The sequence below is a fragment of the Prinia subflava genome, chromosome Z (assembly GCF_021018805.1).
Source record: "Prinia subflava isolate CZ2003 ecotype Zambia chromosome Z, Cam_Psub_1.2, whole genome shotgun sequence".
Lineage (NCBI taxonomy): Eukaryota > Metazoa > Chordata > Aves > Passeriformes > Cisticolidae > Prinia > Prinia subflava.
The window spans coordinates 23079567-23102985 of record NC_086283.1 but is presented as its reverse complement, the minus strand read 5'-3'; the positions used below and the strand labels follow the sequence as shown (position 1 = coordinate 23102985).

At 48.9% G+C, this 23419-nt stretch overlaps 1 protein-coding gene across 1 annotated transcript; it reads left to right on the top strand.

Moving 5' to 3' along the window:
• The first annotated feature begins 14869 nt into the window (after positions 1–14869).
• LOC134563918 (G-protein coupled receptor 83-like) lies at positions 14870–23419 on the top strand. Its single transcript, XM_063422347.1, has 6 exons — positions 14870–15214; positions 15386–16023; positions 16820–16945; positions 17610–17743; positions 20953–22009; positions 22654–23419. The coding sequence occupies exons 2-5, from the start codon at positions 15640–15642 to the stop codon at positions 21545–21547; spliced, it is 1239 nt and encodes a 412-aa protein (XP_063278417.1). The 5' UTR covers positions 14870–15214; positions 15386–15639; the 3' UTR covers positions 21548–22009; positions 22654–23419.

Sequence of the window (23419 nt, the reverse complement as noted above, 5' to 3'; positions counted from 1 at the left end):
CATAAAACCCACATGCATTTTGCAGGGGAGAGAGAGAAAAGGAAAATGCAGTGTCAGTCAGATAACTGTCCCTTCTCCCAAGCCTCGATAAATATCTGAGGCATTAGTATCAGGAAAGCTTGTCCCCTGAATGCATGCTCTGTGTTATATCTTGGTTCTATTTGGGGAGTGCCGGATCCTGTGTGCACAGCAAAAAATTATCTTCTTCACAAAGAGCTTTTCGTAGTAATTGCACTTCACTGACTGAACTTGTCTAGAACTTAAAAAATATCTTTCCTGACACCTCTCCATGCCGAGATGGAGTGCTGGGCAGTCTGGGCTTCTGCTAGTCAAGATAGGAGTTTCCAGTACACGTACCACTGAAAAGGGGAAAGGCTGTTTTGTGCCAGTGTCAAGTGCTATTGGCACGTTTGATGCAGCTCAGCCGTGCAACAGCTGGGGCTAGGTCACCCCTCTGTGAGTCAGACGTGTTACTTAGTAAAAATAAAACCAGCTGAGAAAGCCCTGCCTTCAGGGAACAGCAAGGTCTGTTCCCATGTCACAGCCAGGATGCTGTCAGGGGCAGTGTCAGTGCTTCACCCTGGTGTGACATGCAGGGTTTGTGCCAGTGTGTTCCCACAGAGGTGGGGGAGTCCCTGTGATGCCCATGGAGCGTGCAGCAGTGCTCATGGCACACAGCAGTGGCATCCACGGCGTGTGTGGCAGTGCCTGTGGTGACTGCAATAAATGTGTTGGTGTCCAGGCTGTCAAATCTGCCCCAGCTACCCCTGCAATGGCAGCCAGTGTGAGGACAAAGCCTAGTGACTGGCCTCAGGTGAGGGCCAGGGGGTGTTCTCCCTCTGCAGGGTCTTGGTGTCATCTACAGGCTGAGGAAAAGGGGCACTGAGTGCAGGGACTCTGAAGTGATGCTGCTGCATGGCAGGCAAGGGACGGAAGGCAGGGTGGCCTCCCTTGCTGTTCTAGTGCCTGAGCAAGTCCTGAACAGGCTGCTTGGAATGAAACAGAAGAGCAAATGTGAGCCAAGTGCCATGTACGTCTCTGCTGGCCACGCAAAAAAGAATGCCTGGCACTGCTCTGCTGGGGAAAGGGGTGGCTCAGAGACAGAGCCATGTTAATACTGATTTCCCCTCTGCCTTCAGCAAAATAATTTCTCTTCTCTTTCCTTTCCATAAAGTGAGGTTAATGACAGCAATTTTTCTGCTTCACAAGAGGACTGAGTATGAACAAATATTTGTCAAATATGAGACATTAAAAACAATATTTATGTGGAATAAAATTTCTACAGAAATTTTAATCCACATAAATGCAGTTTTGAAATTCTTGGGATTTCAGGAATGTAACAGTTGGACATGATGAGTCTAGACTGAGGAACACAAATTAATGTCAGAAAGATTTGGGAGTTCATGTGATCTGGAATGCCTGTGGCTGGCGTGGTGAGAGCACAAGGCTTAGGGAGCAGGGTACTGGTTTTCTGCAGAGCACAGAAAAGAGTTCTGTCACTGGGAGGTGAGGGGAGACCCCAAGGGAACAACAGGGATCCTAGTGACGGGCTTTGTCTCCCTTTTTTCACCAGCATGTTATCATTACACGTCAGGATTCTAACATAAACATTCCCAGCAGCTGACAAACATCTCCCTTCGAAAGCCTGGTCCAACATTTATCCCTGTGCCAGCACCAAAGTGGAAAAGATAAATGAAGAATTCATACTGTTGGACTAGAGTCTGTTCGCCAATAATTCCAAGTAGTTCCTGATTTAGGCTATTACTAATTATCTATTTTCACCATAATTGGGAAGACAAGGGGTTCTGGCAGGCAGCGCATGAGACATGCAGGAGAAAATGATTAAAGCAGAGCCAAAAATACCACCATACTGGAGTCATGAGTCAGATCCTGACCTTTCAAATAGCACCGTGGAGAGCCTGAGCTCATTTGGATGGGATCCCAGGGATCCAGGTGAGAGTGACAGAATGGTTCAGCCTGGCCAGCTTTGGAGAGAGGGAAGAAACTGGGGATATCCTGGAGGGGGGACAGAAAACTAAAGGGCATGAGGAGCTTCAGATAAATCTGCTTCTGTCTCTGGTCTTCCTGAAGAAAAGGGTAATTCCATGCTCTTGAGCTTAACTGTTTTACCTGTCAGCACTCCTGATCACTCCCTGCAAAGAATGTGCATTCTCTGGTTAATGTGATTATCAGCAGTAATTAATTCCAGCTTCCAGTAATGAATTACAGCTTCTTCTTGATCAGCGTTAAAAGCCCTTTAAGCTTGTGTCAAATCTTGTTTGCTCAGAAAGAGGAGTTACCAATCACTCCTATGGAACTTACAATTCCTCGTGGATGGCTGCAACTTCAAGACACTCAACTTGAGACAAAGTGCCCATTGTGAGACTGGCCACAGAGCTCCAAACCTGGCTCTGCAGGGACAGGCACAGATGGACCCTCATCAGGGCTGAGGACACTTCATATCAGGGGCTTTGTAACACTGAGCTGCTGTGCAGAGGCTGAGAGGAAAAGTTTTGTCCTGAGCAGGGTTCTGTGGGATCCTCCATCCCACTCTGTCTGAAGACTCTTTCGGGGAAGCTGCTGCAGGGGGAGAACCTGACTCTGACACCAGGAGGGCACCCAGCCCCACAAAGGAGTGTCCCCTTGGGGCTCCCTCCCAAGGCAGTTCCTCCAGCGGGCACAGGGAGAAAGAGTGTCTGTGCCTTCAGGAGTGAAGCTGTGACCCAGCCGAGGTCTGTCCACCCCCCTGCCCTCCCACTCCCTGGGATGTGACGCTTGCCAAACCACACAGACAGCTGCCAGCAGCAGAGGAATATTTGTCTGCGTGCATTCCTTGTTAATAAAAATAAGTCTTTTTTGGGGTTGTAGGCAGAGGAGTTGTCATGTCACATCCTGTTCTGTGTCTCCACAGCAACTCCGAACTTCCCAAACATAGGGAGCAGAGAAGTGATGGTCTGTCTGCAGTGCATGAACTCTCGGGCTGTGCTGGCTGTGTCACCCACTGGCCGCCTTCCCAGAGTGGGAGCATGCAGAACAGTGTGTGTGGCAAACTGGTGCAGTGCTGCCCCAGTGATGCTCTCTGCTTCACTGCCCTGGAACCAGGGAGATGCTGCCTGTGCACTCCACCCCTCAATGGCAGATGAAAAAATAATATTGCCTCCCAATATTTGGCTCCCAAGTCCAGAGTCAGTCACTTTCCCTTGGATATACGCGTGTTTGATCATGGATATTTCACAGGATCATGGGCACTATTTTCTCTCTCCTAAGAAAAAATTACTCAGCCAGATAAAACAAGCAAAAAATGCTGGTTGTGCTGATTCATAAGGAAACCATTTCCCTTCTATTTTAGCACTGTACAGCAGGAAATTGCAGAATGATTTGCTGGAGGAGCAAGAAAATTAGGATAGGACAGATTGTACAGCATTTTCTGAGGGTCAGATGATTCTTCACAGCCTTAGATTCTGTGAGCAGGTTTGTGCAGCATGATGTGGTGTAGATTAGAGATTCATCCCCATGTTCAGTAAGCTCCAGCTTCAGGAGGAGCATAAATGAAGATGTTTGGAGCTCAATGGGTCTTATTTATACCATTGGGAAAGGATGTCTGAGTGACAGCGAATCCCTGTGTGCTCCTGGCTGCACTGGCTGTGCTTTGGTTTGTGCATGAACTCTTGGGTATTTAATAAACCTGAGAATTGCTCTTGGAGTGGTGGTTTTGGCACCCAAGTCCAGGACGTTTGTAAAGGGCTGAGACCCAGGAGGTCTGGGAGGATCCCAGCTCTGTGAGTGGAGGGGTCTGGTGGATCTGCATCCAGAACTGATTCCTCTGGACTGTGAGGAGCTGGGGGGCACAGAGGGGTTGGTTGTGTCTGCTCTGTGTTTCCAGCCTTCTCAAGCTTCGTACCCACACTGGGCAGGGGCTCTGCTCCTCACAGGGATGTGGCTGAAGTTCCAGTTCCCACATCTTGAAGTACTTAGGGATTTCAGGAGAAGTTTAGGCTTCACTTTGCACCTAAAAGCCTAATTTGCTGCTATAGCAGTGTAATTGCCTGTTCTTGTCTGCTTGTCAGAGTTGTGGAGTGATTTCTCCCTCCAGGGAATCCTTCTATACCTCTCTTTCCTCTGCTGCTGGTCAGGCTGTTTCACAGCTCTCACTTCCCTGAGTGTCACTGTAGTTTGTGAGGGTTCAATGGTATCAGATTATTCTGCCTTATTTGCCTCTCATAGTACAAATTACCCACAATTCAGGAAAGAATATTTTGTGATGCTTGGAAATGTTGGTTTAGAACTCCTGAAAATTCAGAACCTCAAGGTTCCCCCCCCCGCCCCCTCCAGTCCTTTTGCACTTTGAACAGCACCTTCATCTTCAAGGTGAAGTAATAGCTCAGCTGCAGTTACCTTCACTTTTTGTTTCTGAGATTATGGTCATCCCTATCTGTGTGCAGTTTTTCATGATAAGGGAGTGTGCTGGTTTGAAAGCAAAACCAGTGAGAGACTCCAAGTCAGAAATGCAATTTAATAGGAGAGAGAAAAAAAATAGTAAAAAAAACCCCAAAAAACCAAAAAACCCACCCAGAATAAAAGCAATAACACAAAAAAAACACTGACAGAGTCAGAATAGAACCTGACACCCTGTTAGTTAGGGTGGTGGTAGCAGTCCAGATGGAGCGGTCTTGTTGAAGCAGTGATGCTGTAGAAAGGTCTGGTAGCTCTTGTCCTCTGGGAACCCAGGAATTCTCCTGTGCTGTCCCCAGTCCCAGATGATATCCAGGTGGGAATGCTCACAGCCTCTCACAGTGGGCTGACACCATTCTATGGGTCCTGCAGTGGGTCCTTGAGTGCCCATTAAACAGAGATGGCTCCCAGAGGGAGTTACCTGTGAGTCACTGGATGAGGCCTTGATGGCCCATTAACAGCAGATAGTCCAGAGGGAGGGGGCAAGGGAAACTGCCCCACCTGGTTCCAACAGCTCCTGAAGATGTGATAGAATACACACTCTGGGCACACCTTACATTGTAACCTAGGACAGGGAGCAATAAGCAAAACATGTGCTCAGATATGTAAAAACAAATGGAGGCCTGGGGATGTTAAACATCACAAAGACAGTGAGGCTGGGCTGGGCAGAGGGGATGGAAGGAGCAGCACAGCTGTACCCAGAGAGGTGCTTCCTCCCTCCCTGTGTCCCTCTGCTCAGGAGGCTGGCACCAAGAACTGTCCCCTCTGGCCATCCTTGCAAACTTCTGCGTCTTCATAAATTTCTCAAGAAAAGTTTTCTCTGTCTTTCCTGGTTGGGGAAGAAACCCAGTGAAAAGGGGCATAGGATTGGGGATGCTGTTTTCCTAGCATCTTAATGAAGCAAATCCTACAAGCTATCTGAAGAGGTTTTAAGAAATCTCTGTCCTTATCCAGGGATAAACTGTCTGAGTATCCAGGAGGAGTTTTCTTGCAGTAACTCTAAAGGCAGGTTCCCAGCCTTGTCTTCTGGTTTCCCTTGCGTTGTTATTGCCAGAGATTACTGCTAATTGCTGAGCCCTGTGGAAAGGGAGTACTTAGATGGTTTGGAGTGCCTGCAGAAGGAGTGTCACATATTTCAAAGTGTTTGATAAACAGGGGAGCAAAGGCAGATAACAGCATCAAAGCCTACGTTGTTCTCTCCTGGTGTAATGGGTAGCTTTTGAAGAGGGAGCAGATTGCTGAAGGCCATCATATTACTGGAGAACATGAACCCACTTGACTGGTGACTCCTGGCAGCCCCAGCAGGTGAGGGACAGTACACAGGGAGGCACTAGGAAGACAGTCACATTTCACATCTTTTCCTTTAATGCACAGACCCCTAGAAAGGAGATGTGAGCAAATGTGAAGAAAACCCCATTGTTTTATCTAGATTTAGAGTTCTGAATGTTCATTGTTTATCTCCAGACCACTCCAGTGTTTCATATATGAGAGCTGCAGGGTGATTCAAAGCTTTTATTGGAGAATTAGATTCATTTGAATCAAAATGTGTATGTAAGAAGTTTGAGTATCATCCAGCAGAAAGTGTCTGTCATGTCCTGGCAGCTCATGTTCAGAATGTAGCTGCATATTGATGAAGTGCTCATTGAATAAGAATTATTCAGTTCTGAAGAAGAAACAGAAGTCCTGAAGGAGAACTGTAAAAGCAGACTGACATCAAACAGATATGTGATCAGTCAGGGTTCATGTTGCTTAAGAGATCTTCATTCTGGTCATATTGGTTAGTGCTGCTCTGGCTCTGAGCCTTGGTGAGGGCTCTGCTGAGGCACCTGCCCATGGCTGCAATTGCAGGGAAGCCTGGAACAATCCTGAGCTGGGAGAGGATGCTCTGAACAATGTGGTACCTGTCTGCTGTCCTGCAGGAGTCTGAGCTGCCCCTGCTCCTGGCAACACCTACAGCTGGAAGCCCCTGGACCTAGGGCATGGTTTATGTTACAGGGCACTATTATTTTGCTGTTCCTATTTCCCCACACTTACACACAACAGAGTCTTCCATTTTAGGCCTTTCTTTAAGCTGTTGGTGTGTTTGAACCCATACTAAGGAGGGAAGAGAGAAGATTGCTCACTTAGCAGCCTGGCAAAGAACCTCACTGCTGAAGGTCCCTCCTTGTCACAGCAACAAAGGCACTTGGGCCCTCCAGTTCTCCGTGTCGGTGATGATTGACTGGTGGTCAGGAGACGTAGGGGTGTAGCTGCCTCCAAAGCCACACTGAGTTTTAGCACATCAATGAGCTTCTGGTCTATGGGGAATCTGTCATTTTATTATCACCTGAGCTGCAAGCAAAGCAGAATTGTACCAGCTCATCATTGTTCACAGCTGCCACAGAACTGCAACATTAACTTCTATACCTTCCCTCTTCCCAGAGAATTCAGGATTTTCTCCTGAATCAGAATGGGAGGACTTAGACTGCCAAAACTGGTAGCCAGCACAAGACCTGTGGTGTACCTCTGCTCTCAAATGAGGTCTTTAGTGCTGACAACAGGCTGTTTCCTTCACAGCAGTATTTTAGGGCTCAGGTCCACAAATCAGTTTAGGCTGGTCTGAACTCCATCTCAGCAAGTCACATCAGGGCCACTGACCTGGACTCACTTGTTTCACTTAGATTATAACCCTGTTGATTAGCACAAATGACCTGAATAGAAAATGGAAAATGAGTCTTTGAGCCCAGCACTTGGCATTGAATTCTCTATACAAAAAGGAAATGCCTGTCTCTTCAGTTTCTTTTCAGTTTTTTGTTCACAAATTCTTAAGTGAACAAAGAGAGTCTCCTGGTTCTCCTTCTTTGCAGCCATTCATGTGCCTCTGGGAAAGGTTTAACTTCTGTGCTTGCCAGGCTAATCAAGGAAACAGAAAACACAGACATTAGTGCATTTAAATCCCAGGCACTCTAAAGTCTCAAAATAATAGAAAAAATGTTTAGCAGATACATCCACCTGATGCCCACAGCCTCAAGGGCCTTGGTTGGGAAAAATCTGACAGGAAGATCTTCTTTGAGGTGAAGTTTCCTGAATTAATTATCAGCTAGGACAGGAAATAAATGGAATAAAAAAGAAGAGGACCTGAGCCCCAGATTGGATAAGCCCCAAATACAGAAATTAATCCATCACCCAGTGTAATTAAGCATTGTGGACAGAAGAAATAGATTTCCAGGGAGGATCTGGGCAGGCTTGCCGGCAGTCCCAGTGCCAAGGAGGATGGCATTGAACCAACCAAAGGCTTTGAAATCCTTTTCTGTGTTTCCTTCTGGGAAAAGCCTCAGCAGCAGTAGCAGCAGCAGCAGCAGCAGCATTTCTCTTGGTCTCCACACCTTGCCCAGGCAGGAGCCCCCTGCCACGTGTGGGTCTCTTTATGCTACCAAAGGCTCTGCAGCATCATGGTTAGGGTTTCAGAGTTTCAGTGTTTTGGAGACGTGCTGGGCACTATGCAGATGCTGGAGAGGGCAGGCAGTAAGCGTGGGTAGGCCCTGCCAGCATTCCCTCCCCTCCCTGCTCCTTCCAGCCCTGGCTCAATGGTCCCTGCCCCAGCAGCAGCCCCAAGGAATTTGTGCCCCTATCCTTGCTGAACGCCTCAAAAGCAATAAGAGGCTTCATAATTTTTTCTCTTACACCTGGAAAGGGAGGAACCCCACAAGACTGTGATTTAGATCAGTCCCTGGAGCAAGAAAGCTGAGCAGAAGGAATAAATCAGCATTCCTGAAACCTCTTCTGGTACCTGAGGTACCTTAGCTCTGGAGCAGAGGAACAGCCCCTCCTCTGTTCTGACAGGTACTGAACTCTGAGCAGAGCTCCCTGAATCCAGGAGAAACCCAGGAATTTCAAAATACAACCATTTTGGCAAGGACAGTAATTCCCACTATGGCTAAGAAGGGCCCAGCCCCTGCAGAACCCAAACCCAAAGGACTGTAGCTGGGCTGCAGCAAGCAGCACCTGCCCAGCACCAGCTAGGGGGCTGAGATGTGACATTCCTGCCAGTGTGACAGCTTGGGAGGCTTTAATAGCTGAGCTCTCTAAAAGTAGGTTAGTTGGTTTTGTGTTTGTTTGTTTGTTTGTGGTTTATTTTTGTGAAAACTTGATCTTCTGGTTTAATAAAATGGCATGTTTTTCCCTCGAGCTGGGTTGACTCCCTGCAGATGCCCACCCGTCGCTGCTTGCCTGGTCTCTTTGTTGCAGGAGAGGTTCCAGTGGCCAAGGGCCAAGTGATGCTGGGGGCTGGAGACCAAGGGAACTGACAAGAGGAAGACACCTTCAGGTATGTCCTTTACAGTTTTGCTGATTCCTGAACTTGTTCCACAATCCCAGTTCCAAAGGATTTAAGTACAAAAGTTTTTGATAGAAATAATGTATTACTATTGTGAAGAGGAAAAAACTTGCCCCAAATTGCCAGCAGTGAAATGCACATTGATGGGCCTTGACTTCACCCTGTGGGCCTGTTTCCATTTAAGTTGCTCAAAATTCTGCAGAGAAACCAGCCAAAGCTGGCACAGGTAATGTGTTTTGGCAGATGATTGCATCCGGGAGCAGAGGATGCTGGCTGGCAGTGTTCTGCAGCCATATGCTGGCTGTGTGGTTTGTGTGTTGATTTCTTGCCTGGGTTGTTTAGAATTCTGCACCAGTAAGTAAAGAAATGGAAAATTACTGCCTGATCCACAGTTGTTATAGAAATCTAAGTCTCCTGGAAATCTTTGTGCTGCCTGATCCAAGGGCCAGAGTTCACTTCTCAGAGCTCTAGTTTAGCTCCTGACACTGTTTTTGAGGCCCCAGTTTTCTCCAGCGCTAGATTTTGGTGAGTCACCCTAGTGCTGCCTGGTTGCTCCAGGGGCAGAGGGGCAGCATGGGGCTGCATGGGGATGTGCCTGAGCAATTCCAGCACTCTCCAGCTTTGTACAGCAGTGAGAAATGCCCCTTTCATCTTAAACCCATCCAGCCATTCCTCTTTGATGCAGTTTCATGAAGTTATCCCATGGCCATCCATGTGTCCCATGCAGGCAGAGCGACAGCCAGGTCTGTCCATCCTCAAAGCTGCTCCGTGCCCACCATCCCACTCAGGTCAGTCTCTTTAAGAGTTTTTTTAGCGGAAACCAGTGGAAATCCTCCTAGGGATCCAAAGGGGTTGTGTGGAGAGGTCGTCTTTATCCATGGTGCCTTGTTCCAGCAAGGGAATAATGTCTCTGATATGCATCTGCATGCACCAGTAAATCGCATTTCTACAAAGCGTATTAATATTTTTTTTTCAGGCTGCTTGGAAGGGAATTTGGGTGTAAAATAACCAAGATTGCTCCTGGAACCGCTTTCAGAAAGAACACTCCACTGGGCTATTTTTTTGTTCCCTTGGTGGTAAAGTAGTTTAACTTATAATTTAGAAGCACAATAATCAGTACTTTCGTGTTTGAACTCTTTAGACCGCCTGGGAAAGTGTCATTTGAATTATGCTCTTCAGATTTTATTGCTGTAATTTCATAACCTCTTTTGACTGAATGAGCTGAAAATTAAGTTTTAAATGCTTCAGCACAAGTGTCTGTCAGAACTGCCCCTCCTTTCCTGGCTGTTTGTGCTCCTGCTTCCGTGTGTTTGCAAACCCGGAGCGACGGACTTTTGGCACCCTGCTGGGACCTTGCAGCACCTGCCGCAGCTCAGCTATGCAGAAGCTCCTGCCCCCAGTGCAGCCCCTGGTGCCTGTGGTTTTCCTGCTGATCAGGAATCTGGCAGAGTCTCAGCATCCTCTGTCCTCTGGCTGAGCTGCTCCCTTGTCCTGGCTGCCCTGGGCTGTGTGGCAGAGCTGCACCCCTGGCTGGGCACCCATGGCCAGGAGTCACTGCCCTGTGGGGTGACACAGGAAGGCACCTGTCACCGATGCTGCTGGTGGCTGAACCATTCTTACCAAACCCAGAAACTGCGCAAATATATAGATCCTGGGGGATCCTTCCCAGGATCCATGAGGGATACTTCCAGCTGAGGGAGTGAGCTTTCACAGCTGCACAGCTCAGGGGCTTTCTGAGGTGACACATCCCTCAGGGGCTGCACACAGATATTTGACACACAGTGAGGTCCCTGAATGATGGCCCTGGTGGGTCACTTGTCCTCAGATGGAAGTTAGCAGGATGCTACAGTTGCCATCAGACTCTGCATGACTGTCCCTTGATAGCTCAGGCAACTTCACCCTTCTTCACATCTCCTTTGGTCAGAGTTTTGAAGTGAATGTATATTGTACCAAGACTTTTCAAGTCCTATCTTCATTCCTTCCTTCCTTTGGTGTGTGAATCATCCCAACAAACCTGTCATGCCTTAAATTAACTGGACCTTGGAAGGGAACAGAGCTAATGAGCCACTCCAAGACAGCATTTCTTAAAAGCCAGGGAATGTACAGCACAGGGGAGAGTGCAGCCTGAGTCTTCCTCACCTTGTCAAACATATCCACCTCGCTCCTGAGCTTGTGATGGGGTCTGTGCAGTGTCTGTCAGCTGCTGGCCTCCACTCCAGACACCCCCAAGGGAAAGCTTCTCTGACAAAGTCCTGCTTTCAGAGCTGCAGTTGTCTGGCCTCAGACCAGCGATGCGCTCACAGAAGGGCTGAGTTCAGACACTGTGAGAGGTGTACAAGTTTTCAGCTGCTCATCAAAGGTGAGAAGGCTCCTTGTGAGCTCAGTGCAGAGGGTGTGTGTGTGTGGTGTGTGGTCCCTGCTCACTGTTCCTGTCCCTGTGCAGGAGGACTCAAAGAAGCTCTGGCTGTGCCCTGCAGAGTGAGCTGCAGGCAGGGATGAGGGAATTAATATCCCTGATAGCAGCCCCCATGCACACCACACACACAGAGTGACTTACCCCTTCCTCTCTTTGCCAAGACCCTTTCATTAGCAAAGACTTTTCTGTTAAGGAAAATGGGAATTTTGGGGTGTTTGTTTTTTCTGTCTTAACTACCACACAGAGTGGGGAGAATAACCTCCTAAAAAGGAAAAATACGTATGAAGTTTCACACGTTCATACACGTTTAAGACTCAGAGGCTTCGGAAGCTGAGAGTTCACCCCAGCAAAGAACAATGCACATTGATGGGTTGAATTCCCACACACATGGGCTGCACCAAACTGAAGGGCAAACTTTGATAGCCCAAGCCATGGTGAGGCTGGAGCACTTGGAGCTTGTAGGATGGCACAGGCTGGCTGTTACTGTTACCTGCTAGGGTTTCACATCCCATTGAAAATCAGGGGGCCAGCAATCATACAAGAACTGGGTGTGCTATCAGTCATTCTGTATGACTATTTTCCAAGGAGAAAAAAAAAAAAAAAAGAAGTCTGAAGATCCAGCCCCAGTGGGTCACCAGGCAGAGCCCATCAGTATGGGGAGGGGGAACAGTTATAATGGTAGATTGTAATAGATAGATATAATTGTAGTTCTCTTTGTTCTGTCACCCAAACCTTACAGCTGAACCTCAAGGACTATCAAATCCATTACAAAGCTTTTCTTTTCCAATTACCCTGAAGCTGCATTATTACTAGCTATTATGTAATTGCCATTTGTATTTTGAATAATAAAGTCTAAATTGTAACTGATCACAGGGCATCAATTGCAATTGCTATGGCATTGCTGCTCTTTTCTTATTTTTCATTTTGGAACTCATTTTGTACAACATGCCTTTCCATGCACTTGCCTGTGCTGAATCTCAGAGCCAGTCAGAGCATGTGATAATGCCAGGCTCTGGCCTGACATAATGCACATGAAAGCACTGTTCCCATGTCAGTGACAACTAATGCCAGATCATGCTCTGACCCTGGGGAAATTGAGATTTCATTTTTATGGATGACTATGCACTTCCTGGTTCCTGCCCCATGAATTTTAATTTGATTCAAGTTGGAGGATAAATATAAAATTTAGTTGTAGTTTCTGTTTTAGATGTGTAACGTCCATTGTTTAGTAATCTGCTGTTTCCATGCAGCCTGAAAGCCTCTGTGGGGCTGCTGAAATCTTGGGTGGGAGAGAGGTTCCAGAAGCACTCAGAGAGCTGGGCTCAGGTGGAACTGTCTGGTGCCAAAGCTCTTACCCTGCTGCCACCTCAGGCAAACCCAAGCTGGGTTGTAACATGTGTCTGGGCTGTGCACATTAGTAACACATGCAATGTAAAACTTGGTAGTTAATATTTCAGGGGCTCAGCTATACTTTCTGTGCCCTAAAATCTAACAGACACCAATGTCTGAGGGCAAAAGGACGAGTTCTGCAGCTCCTCAGTTTCAAAGCCTCTGATGCCTGTGTATCTGCACTCTTATTAATTCTTCTGTCCAGAGGACAGCCAGCCCTCCAGGAAACAGAAGGACCTTCTGACATTTAAGAGTAAAACACAAGAAGGAAAGACACTGATTACCTTTAATATCTCCAGCATGCAGAATCTCCTCAGAGACAGGCAGGTAACCATTCCTGCTCCTGGAGTGTTTTCTGACAGATAAAAACCAGACAAGCATCAATCAGACACTTGTCTAATGACATGGGACACATGGGACTGGCAGCTCCATCAGGGGTCTGAGGGCAGGAGAGGCTGGTTGGGATTGTTGCTGTGTAAGGGATCAAGTCTTAACTCCTTAGCCAGTGAGGGCCTGACTGTTTCAAGAGGTTCTAGCACATACCTGTAGTTTGATAATTGCACCTGGAGAAAGCTAACATGCCTGTGATTTTGCTGGAAATGTGATTTGACTAAACTCATAGCTCCCCTCTTCTGAGCTTGAAGCTCTAAAGCCAGTGATGATGTATGACAGCAGGAACAGCATAGGAGGATAATGAAACAGCTCTTTGGATGCACAAGAATCTCACAGCCACAGTGAAAATTGGCTTCAGGGGGACTAAAAAATAGCAGAAGCCTCCCAGATCATCTTGCTATAGTGGTAATAAACACCCCGTGAGTCTCTTCTATAGCCCTCAGGCAAGAAATTCCAGAAAGCAAATATAAAGCTCATTTTGCGTCTGCTGAAAGCAACTGGAGTCCTGCCACAGTCAGGAACTGGTGCATCTCTTAGACTTGTGAATCCATAAATACCAAGTTCTGAGCAAATAACTAGTTCCTTGGAAATACACACTAAATATACAATTCTTTCCTCCGGCAGAAGGAATTCCTGTCTTCATATGGACTCTTTCTCTACTTTTTGCCAGGAAGATCTTCATTAATCTCTCCAAGAGCCTATGGCTGACTCAGTACAAACTGGGATGCCCAGTTTGCTCCATGGCAAAAAGCCCTCAAACTAGGAAAAATCCAATGTTTAACCAGCCATTTCACCTGTCATCATGTTTTATATGCCCTGGTAGAGGTTACAAATGCCAGGAACCATGATAGGCATCAGAGCCCTTGTGAACAATGTTTTAAGATATATTATTAATTGGAATTGGGAAAAAATAGATAACTTGGAAAATAGAAGTGTCGTTATCATTGGAACACACAGGATGACTGTAGCTGGTTATTGAACTGGACTGTGCTGCTAAACCTCAGACTGACAGTGAAACTGAATTTTTGGCTCCAATTGTCAGCACAAGAGCTTTTTACTCGGAAGCAGAATTTGGAGTCAGAACAGAATTTGGAGTGTAGGCAAGAGGCACATTCTCTATGTCCCGTGTTCCATGCCCCTCCCATGTGTTCCCCATCGTGGAGCTACTCCCCTGCCTTAGTCCTTGCATGGCCTGGCCATAGCATGGAAATGGACAGGGAGAGCAGAGCCATGAGACAGGAGGAGGAGATCATGCAGGTGACTGGAAATGGACCAGAAAAGAAAACCCTTTACATATATATGCATATATGTGTATATATATGTATATATATCGAGTAAGTGGCATGTATGGAATGCAAAATGAGAAAGATTATAATATCTAGTTTAAAAATATGTTGCCTAAAGTCTTTGAAATCTGTCTTCTGTGTCAGCATCTGTCGAGAGGGACCCAGCCGTGAGAAAAACACTTATCAAAAAACAAGCGCTGAAACTCCACCAGGAGCCTTTCCGCAAAGATTCGGGCCGGGAGAGGTTTGTGAGGATGGTTTTCCCGTTAAGGCACTGCCGGGGACTCTGCAAGCACGGATGCTCCGTGCCCGCTCGCCAGCGTGGTGGGCGCTGCCCTCCGCCCGGCCCCGCAGCGCCACTCAACGAGTCCGCAGGAGCCCCTCTGGGTACCGTGGGTGCAGCCTCGGCACCGGCGGGTGCGTGTGCTCCCAAGGAACCTCGGCACTGATTAAGCGCCGGGAGTGACTCCCTCCCAGTTTTATGAATGGAGCAGCGCCGCCCCCGAGCCCCGGGCCCGCCCCCGGCCCTGCACGTGCGGGGCGAGGGGGCAGAGGGGAAAGCGGGGAGAGGGGAGGGAGGAGGGAGGGGAGGGGGGTGAGAGAGGGGAGAGAGGTGCGCGGGGTGCGCGGGGTGCGCGGTGCAGTGCGGAGAGTGCGCGGAGCCAGAGGGGTGAGAGTTGCGAGGTGCGCGGTGCAGCGCGGGGTGTGCGCGGTGAGAGGGCGTGCAAGGTGCGCGGGGTCCGAGGGCTGTGCGCGGTGCAGGGGTGCGGCGCGGAAGGTGTGCGGGTTGCGGCGGTGAGTGCGGAGTGCGCGGCGCGGTGCGGGCGGCGCGGGGCGTGTTGTGAGCGGGGCGTGTGCGGTGCGCGGTGCGCGGTGCGGGATGTGCAGCCCAGGAGCCGGAGGAGCCGCCGCTGCCCCTTGGGACCGGGCGTCGTGGGGATAAAAACGGCAGGGCAGTGCGAGGTAAGTGAGAGGGGGTAAGGGTGAGGTTAGGGAGAGGGGTAAGAGTGGGGAGTTTGGTTTCTCTTTGTAGTTGGGCTGTGCAGGGAACTGGGGTGTAATCACGCTGTAATGCATGCAGTGTCACATACAGCCCTATCTGATCCAGGAAGTGAAGTGTTGGTTTCTGTTCAGAATTCAGATCATTGCTGGAAAGACGTCTTTGGATTTGTTTAGAGTGGATTTGTTTAGAGTGGAAGGTGATTTCTGCATTGTGAAGAAATTCCTGCGAAAGCAGCACAGGATGTCCAGGCAGCCTGCTTCAGCCCAGAGCTCACCTGAGAAGTTCTTGCTCTTCTTGCTATGTGAGAGTGTGTGGTCCCAAACCAGGCTCTTCTGACACACCATTGGAACTGCTCCCCAACGGGGAAGTCTGGGGTTGGCCTACCATGCCTCGCTCACTGCTTCAGCCGTACAGGTCACAGGTGACGGGGTTTCTTGAGGAGTTTGACCATTACTCCTCCCTGGCCAAACTCATGTCCATCTACCACGCAACTAACAGGACCATCTTCAACTGGACAGAGAGCCGCATCATTGAGTGGGAGAAATTTGCCAAGCTGGCTAAATATGAGCCAGAATCCCAGAAACCAACAGTGAAAGCGCTCTTAATTGTGGCATATTCCATCATTATCATCATGTCTCTCTTTGGGAACATGCTGGTGTGCCACGTGGTGCTGAAGAACAAGAGGATGCACTCAGCCACCAGCCTCTTCATTGTCAACCTGGCAGTGTCAGACATCATGATCACACTGCTCAACACACCTTTCACTTTGGTGAGTAGCTGTTCTTGCTGTCCCTTCAACCAGGACAGGAGTCTCACACCCACCAGAACTCTTCCTGGTGGTCACAGGCTTTCTGTGCACTCTCTCCTAGGGCTGGGTGGGAACCCAACACCACCGAGTCTAACTGATAACTCTGCCAAGCAAGTAAAGCTTGCACTGTTCAGTGACCTGTGGGCTCTCTGTTTCTCTGTTAGACTCCGTAACTCCTAGAAACTCCAAGGTCTACCTCAATGTATGCTACCAAACCTCAGCAAGAGCTTCCTGGGGAATGAGAATAAGTTCCAGTGTTTTTAATGTTCACGCAGGAGAGCGCTAGAGAGTCCTTTGGAGGGTCAGAACAGTCTGAATGCCAGTCATACTGCCTGACTGGAAGAAAGTAGTCAAGCTTTTCAGAGATGCCAGTTGGATAAAGGCTTCATTGGATAAAGGCTTTCCAGATCTGACAGTGGAGTTGATATAAAACCTTGGTCCACTTTTTCGACATGTAGTTGTTAGTGTAATAAAAAGTTCTTGCCACTGCTCACAAACAATGTCTGTAGAACAGACCAGGAGGGCTGCGACATCACCACTTCATAATCAGTGGAGTTTGACCCTATAAACTCTTCTGTAAAGGTGGTCCAGAGACCAGGACAGCTGATCTTTCTATAAGTTTCAGGTGAAGCTGCTCAACTAGCTAGAACCCCTGGAACTCAGGTTCCAGCCAAGGGACTTGTTGGAAAACAAGACAAACCCCCATGGATTTATTTTCACCACATTTTCTGGCTGACAAGCTGTTGTTTCCCATCAGGTCCGGTTTGTTAACAGCACATGGATTTTTGGAAAGGCCATGTGCCACATCAGCCGCTTTGTGCAGTACTGCTCCCTCCATGTCTCCACACTGACCCTGACGGCCATCGCCCTCGACAGGCACCAGGTGACACTGCCCACCCCTCTTCCTTCCAAGGCTCTGGGAGGGGACCTGAGCTGTGAGACAGACCCCTATCTGTCTGTGGCCATGACAAATGCTGGCTGTATGTCCAGTGCAGGGCAGCAAGGACAGCCTAGGCCACGTGCTTGAGCCTAGCAATCACTCCCCTTTCCTGTGCTATTGTCAAATAGAAAGTTCCAGACTATCAGATTTTATCAGCTTAAAGATCTAACAAAGACGATTTAGTGAAAGGTGAATTTCTGCCTCAGCAGAAGGGAGACAAGCTCAGCTTCAGGGGCCCAGCTGGAACAAGAGACATTTCTTATATAGTTCATATAGAATAAAAAAAATACCCTTGAGTGAAGACACTTGTGTAGATTTTTTTTTTTTTTTTTACCTAATGTAACTGCCAGTTTAAGGAAAATGGTTCTCACATAACAAGATTGAGGATAAAGTTTGAAAGCTCTTCTGAGCAGACTGAGAAGTTCAACGTTTCCCATTTTCCAGTTCACCCTAATGAACAGGACATTTTCCTAACCATGGCTGTCATTTTCCTATCATTAGCTGTGTTAGGTTATGTCACAAACCACCCACTCCCCTTGTGGGCTTGTGGGCTGTGAGGGCCTTTGCTTCCCAAGGGAGAAGAGTCACGACAGAGTCTCTGTTGCAGGTCATCCTGAACCCGCTGAAGCAGAGGATGTCCCTGGCAAAGGGAGCTCTGAGCATCTCTGTTATCTGGCTGATGGCAACCTGTTTCTCCCTCCCCCATGCCGTCTATCAAAAGCTTTTCCAGTATAATTACAGGTGAGTGATCTCCCCTTCCCATTGAGTGTGTGGAGGTCTGGCAGCCTTTGTGCAGTGCCACTCGCTCAGCAGGGGGGGCACCGGAGTGTCCAGGCATGGGGATGGGCAGTGTGGGATGAGAGGGAGTTGGTGTATGGGTGACATCCACTTCCCACAGCTGTCTGGGGTTTGCTCTCACCACCCCCTGCCCAGAGGAGGGTCTGGGTCCCACTCCCAGACACATGCTACTGCAGTCCCAGGCACAGCCTGCTGGCAACACACACTTCCTCCAGTGCCACAGCCTTGCCAGGAGAGGCTCTGCCCCATGGAGGTAATTTTCTCCTGAGGGACTTTCCTCTTCCCTTCTTTTGCCTCCTCAGCTCCTCCATCCAGCAAGACCAAGCCCATCCAACTTGCTCAGGCAGGAAAGAGAGAGAGTCAAACAGCAGTTTCAAAAAGAAAGACAATAAACTTCCTGTTGGGAATACCTGTGCTGACATCACCAAGGCTCTGCAGGGAGCAGGGTACCACCCTGGTTTGTCAGCAGGGCTACTGATTCCTCTTTTCCAGGATTTCATACATTGAGTCTCAGGTTGTGACTTCCCTGTATTTAATCCATGTGGATTTATGAAGCAGAACCAACTTTCCCTGAAGCTTGAGGTTCCTCTGCCCAATGTTACACTAACAAGAAAAACAAAGAGAAACTCCCACTCCCTTCTTCATGAAGCAGGACTGTGGGGAACCAGTGTGAAGGGAGTGACCCAGTGAGGGACCTGCTTTAGCAGGAACTGGAGCTGTCCTGGTGTGCCATGGTGCCTCTCCTCAGGAAAGGGAACTCTTGCTTGGATGAACACAACGACAGCAAATTAAGTGGAATTTCACATGAGGACTGCTGAAATATCAGAGAAGGTTCTGATGGAGAGGGAAAGAAAAAAATAATTAAAAGCAGAAGCTTTTCTCCCCACAAAAGGCCCAGCAATGGGGCTTGTCTCTGCTGTCACCCTTTGCCACAGAGAAATACAGAACCCAGACTTTGGGGCTGCTTTGCCCTTGCAGTCCTTTCCTCTGTGGTACCCAACCTGTTCTGTCCCTCCTGTCCCCACCAGCCTGTGGCATTGCTGTGACCTCTCCTGTCTAGAAACAGTCCGTAACAGTACCCAAGTGGGATTTTTGTGGCGGGTGTCACGCTGCTGGTGCTGCCCTTCACAGGAATGCCAGCCTCGAGGCCAAGGGGATAATCTTACCATGACCTGTGTTTTCAGGCTGAGATCAGCATCCCAGGGAGTGGGGCAAGGAGACACTGACAGGCAGCAGGAATGAGATTTCTATTGTAGATATTGACCTTCTGTATAAAGGACGAATCTAATTTCCTGCAGCCCAGCCAGGTCCCTCCTGTTGATGAGGCAGGAGAACGTGTGTGCTTGCTTAGGCTGTCACTGCTTTTGGTGTACGAGGGGCTGCACCAGCTGGAAGTGTGATGGGGGCTTTGCAGCCTTCCCCTGCCTGTGCTTGTGCCTGATGTGCCTGAGATAGCCAGGGAATATCATACCTCCAACTGTCCAGACTGTAAACACAGGGCAGGGTTACTCCGTGCTCGCGTTGCTCTGCAGCTGTGCTTGGGGATTAGGGAACAAATTGCTCATGAATGAACGAACGCTACGATCTGTTTCGGGGCACCTGTCTCTGCTCATCCTTTGGCATGGCCAGAGGAAACTGAGCCCTGTGTTGGCACGAGGCAGCACAGCGATATAAGGACTTCCAGGACATGCTATTCCTGTCCCTGCTTTCCATTGAAAAAAAAAATCACAGTTGTAATATTGCTTGTAATAGCTCCTGCAGGTCAGGGCTCCTGAAATTCCTACCAGGGAGTGGTTAGGGTTCTACGATGGGAAACAGGGGCTCCACCAACATCCATCCCTGGCTGCACTACACAGCAGCCATCTGAGTCCCTGATCATATCAGAATTCACCAAAACAATGTCTTGTCAAATCGCCTTTGGCAGGTCTCCTGTGCCAGTGGTGAGATCCCTTAGATCCAGGAGAGGAAACGCGAAGACTGCAGTTCAAAATAGATGATTTTCTCTTCTGCATCAGTTCCCCTCTTGAGTGGCGTCTTTTGGTCCTCTGTACTCGGTGGGCCCATTGTCACTCCTGACCTCATCCTCTGCTCCAGCAATGTTCTCAGCAATGTCCAATTTGTGCCACAAAAGGCAGCTCCAGCAGTAGAAAACAGGATATTAAAGATATTAATCAATACTGCAATGAATAGTACACTTTGATTGGGGCTAAAATCTGCGCTGAATAGAGGAGAACCAAGGACAAGGATGAGGAGAGAAGAGTAAAATGGAATAAGAGAAAGGAAAACAGACGAGAAAGGAGAGAAAAGGAAAAAACATCCACTGGAAATAAATTTCATCACATCCAGTCACCAGTTGCAGGGTGTAGAGGGGACACATTGTGCAGTGGAGGGAGATGGAATGGGAGCCACTGCTGGCCAGGCAGTGGGAACACGCCCAGACCCTAGAGCTGGATGGGATGGGACAGGTGTAAGGGGTTGTTAAAATGAGCTGGTGTGTATGGTTACAGTCAGTTCTTTTGCTAGTTAATTGTCAGTGGTTCAACTGGAGCCAAGTGACTAATCATCACACCAGTTTTAAGAGATAGCAGGAAGGTTGTAGGAGCTGATGGGATGGGATGGGATGGGATGGGATGGGATGGGATGGGATGGGATGGGAAGGGGAAGGGGAAGGGGAAGGGGAAGGGGAAGGGGAAGGGGAAGGGGAAGGGGAAGGGGAAGGGGAAGGGGAAGGGGAAGGGGAAGGGGAAGGGGAAGGGGAAGGGGAAGGGGAAGGGGAAGGGGAAGGGGAAGGGGAAGGGGTTGGTCACGCCTGTGAGGCTTTCTTACAGCCTCCAGTCCTTCCCTCCCCTCCGGAACAGCTTAGACTTAGAGCTGCAGCAGTGGTTCTGGCTGAGGGACCTTGTGCTGGAGGCTATGGTGTCCTGGCTGCTGGGGGACACAGCAGGGTGGGTGCTCCCATGGAGGGCAGGGGCTGCAGGTCCAGCTTGAGAGAGACATGCCAGAACTGTGGCTCTGTGTCCTCCCTTTGTCTGCACTACACCTCTGAGCGGGTGTCTGCGGGCAGTGTGAGACCCCTACTGTGGTTTGCTGAGCCAGCAGCATAAACAGGACAGGAATGGCCACATGCCCTCTCTGTATTTCCTGTTTTCAAGGGAAGCCACTGTCCGGAGTCTGTGCCTCCCTGATTTCCCTGAGCCCGCAGAGTTGGTCTGGAAGTACCTGGACCTGTCTACCTTTCTCCTTCTTTACCTCCTGCCTCTGCTGATCATCACCGTCACCTACATGCGTCTGGCCAAGAAGCTGTGGCTCCGCAATGCCATCGGGGACGTCACCACGCAGCAGTACGTCACCCACCACAGGAACAAGAAGAAGAGCATCAAGATGCTGATGCTGGTGGTGGTGGTCTTTGCAGTTTGCTGGTTCCCCCTGAACTGCTACGTGGTGCTCATCTCCAGTCTGGGCATCAAGACAAAGAACTCGCTGTATTTCGCCCTGCACTGGTTCGCCATGAGCAGCACCTGCTACAACCCCTTCATCTACTGCTGGCTGAACAAGAGCTTCCGCACGGAGCTCCGGTCCCTGCTCTGCATCTGCCAGAAGGTTTCACAGGCTCAGGAGCAGGCACTGCCACCCAGGGCCATGTCCTGCCGCGAGGCGTGGTTGGAGCAGGCCAGGTGCAGGAAGGGATCTGCCTCCCAGGCCAGCTGCTCCCCTGGGAACCTCCCAATGGCCAACTCGGACCTGTGAGCCACAGGGCTAAGGGAAGTTACCTGGTTGTGTGAGGCATCAAAGGGCATCTCCTAGTTTCTCCTCAGGAGCCAGCATTGCTGCTCTGCTGTTTCACTGCTGACTTTTGGCTTGTCTTACTGTAGCCCTTCCTCTGCTTGGCCTGGCGGGCACACAGCCTCTCCAGCACTCTACTGGTAGAGCCCATGCTGCAGCTGGCCCAGGGGGCAGGAATATGTACAGGGGATATGGAGCTTCCCAGACATGGTGATCTGCTTTCACGTTTTCCCATTTATTGCTATCAGAGGGAGTGGATCCAGGTTTCTGTCACTGGCCTGTGACATGTGCCATTATGCGGGGCTCTGGACAGCAGCAGAAACAAATCTGTGAGGACGAGTGTTTGAAGGAAGGACTTGGACATGCAGATGAACTCCATTCACAGGGCGTCTCACCAGTTAGTGTATAGCAAAGCCTCCAGCAGAGGTAAGGATTGTTAACAGCAATTTTGCTCTCCGATTCTGCTGCTCCTCCTGCCCTGTGTCTGTCCCACCCACAGCAGCTGGAAGGCAGCCTCAGACAAGGGGAGCAGGGATGCACCCCAGGAGCCATGGCTGTAGGCTCAGATGGCACGATGACAGATTAATGTAGTCCACTGAAAAGTTCTTTTTATTATAAATATATTAACTCAGTAAAGAGAGCTACACTGGCACTTTACAAAAGGCCACAAAATATTTCATCAGGGCTTCACTCACTGAAGAATGGAATCATTCTGCATTGTTGCTAGTTGCTGTAAAAGTCTCATTTAAACAACAGGGGGGCAAGAAAAGGCTGGAAGGAATGTCCTGTAAGGAGCAACCAAGGACTCTCGGGCTGTCTAGTTGGTGCAAACCAGGTGATGGATTTCAGTAGCCCAAGGGAGTCATGTCTGCTATGGGGCTCCTGGTCTGCCCTGGTGATAACCCAGACAGATCTTCTCCCCAGAGAGGCAGTGGGGGGCCTGGCTGGCTTGAGGGAATAAGGACATACTCCCATCACCTTCCCCGGGGGAGGATAAGCCAGACCAAAGAAGGGAAACTAAGGACTAATTTTTTAATTAATTTTTTTGTTGTTGTTTTCCATTTGTGCAGTGAGAAGGAATGGAGGGGGTCCTTGCTTCAGGTCACTTGAGCCCAGCTGGGCACATTGGGTGTGCACTGCAATGCCTGCACCAGAAGAAAACAGCAGAACATGAGGAGTGGCAGCAGGAAAAGACGAATACTTGGTCCCTGAGGCACTTTGCTTGGAGCTCACAATTACTGAACATGGGAATTTAAAGCTGTCTCTGCTGGGTGCCAGTGTTGTCCTCCCTCAGTGTACAAAAGGGTTTGTTTTCAGACAAAAGACATCATTGTGAGTTTCTCAGAATGTTAAAATCATCTCTAATTAATAAGCATCACCTCATTTAGTTATTAAGAGAAGCTATCATTTGTTTTTTACTGTTCCTTGCTCCTTACTAGCTTTTGGTAAGCAGGTCTCAAACTGCCATATATTGTCTTTAATATTTCTTAGGTTTGTTTTCCTTCCTTTCTTTAAATGGCTGAATACCCTTTTTCTGGAGGAATCCAAGCCCTTACTCCAAAGAAGAGGTCTCTCCAGACTCCCTTGATCTTCTAATCCCTGTTGTTAGCTATCTCTTGCTGTCAGAAATAATCTGGCTGGTTTTCCTTGGATCTGTCAATCGCAGCATCTCCTCATTGCTGAATTTTTCTCCCCTAAATGGGCAGCATGTAAGAGCTGACTGTATCAAATCTCCGTAATGGCTCAGCTATCTGGACTGATAATTATCAATGCCTGAGTGAGATTCAGAGCCTCGCACGCTTCGCCCAGTGCCTCAAGGCTCCTGTATCACTTGAG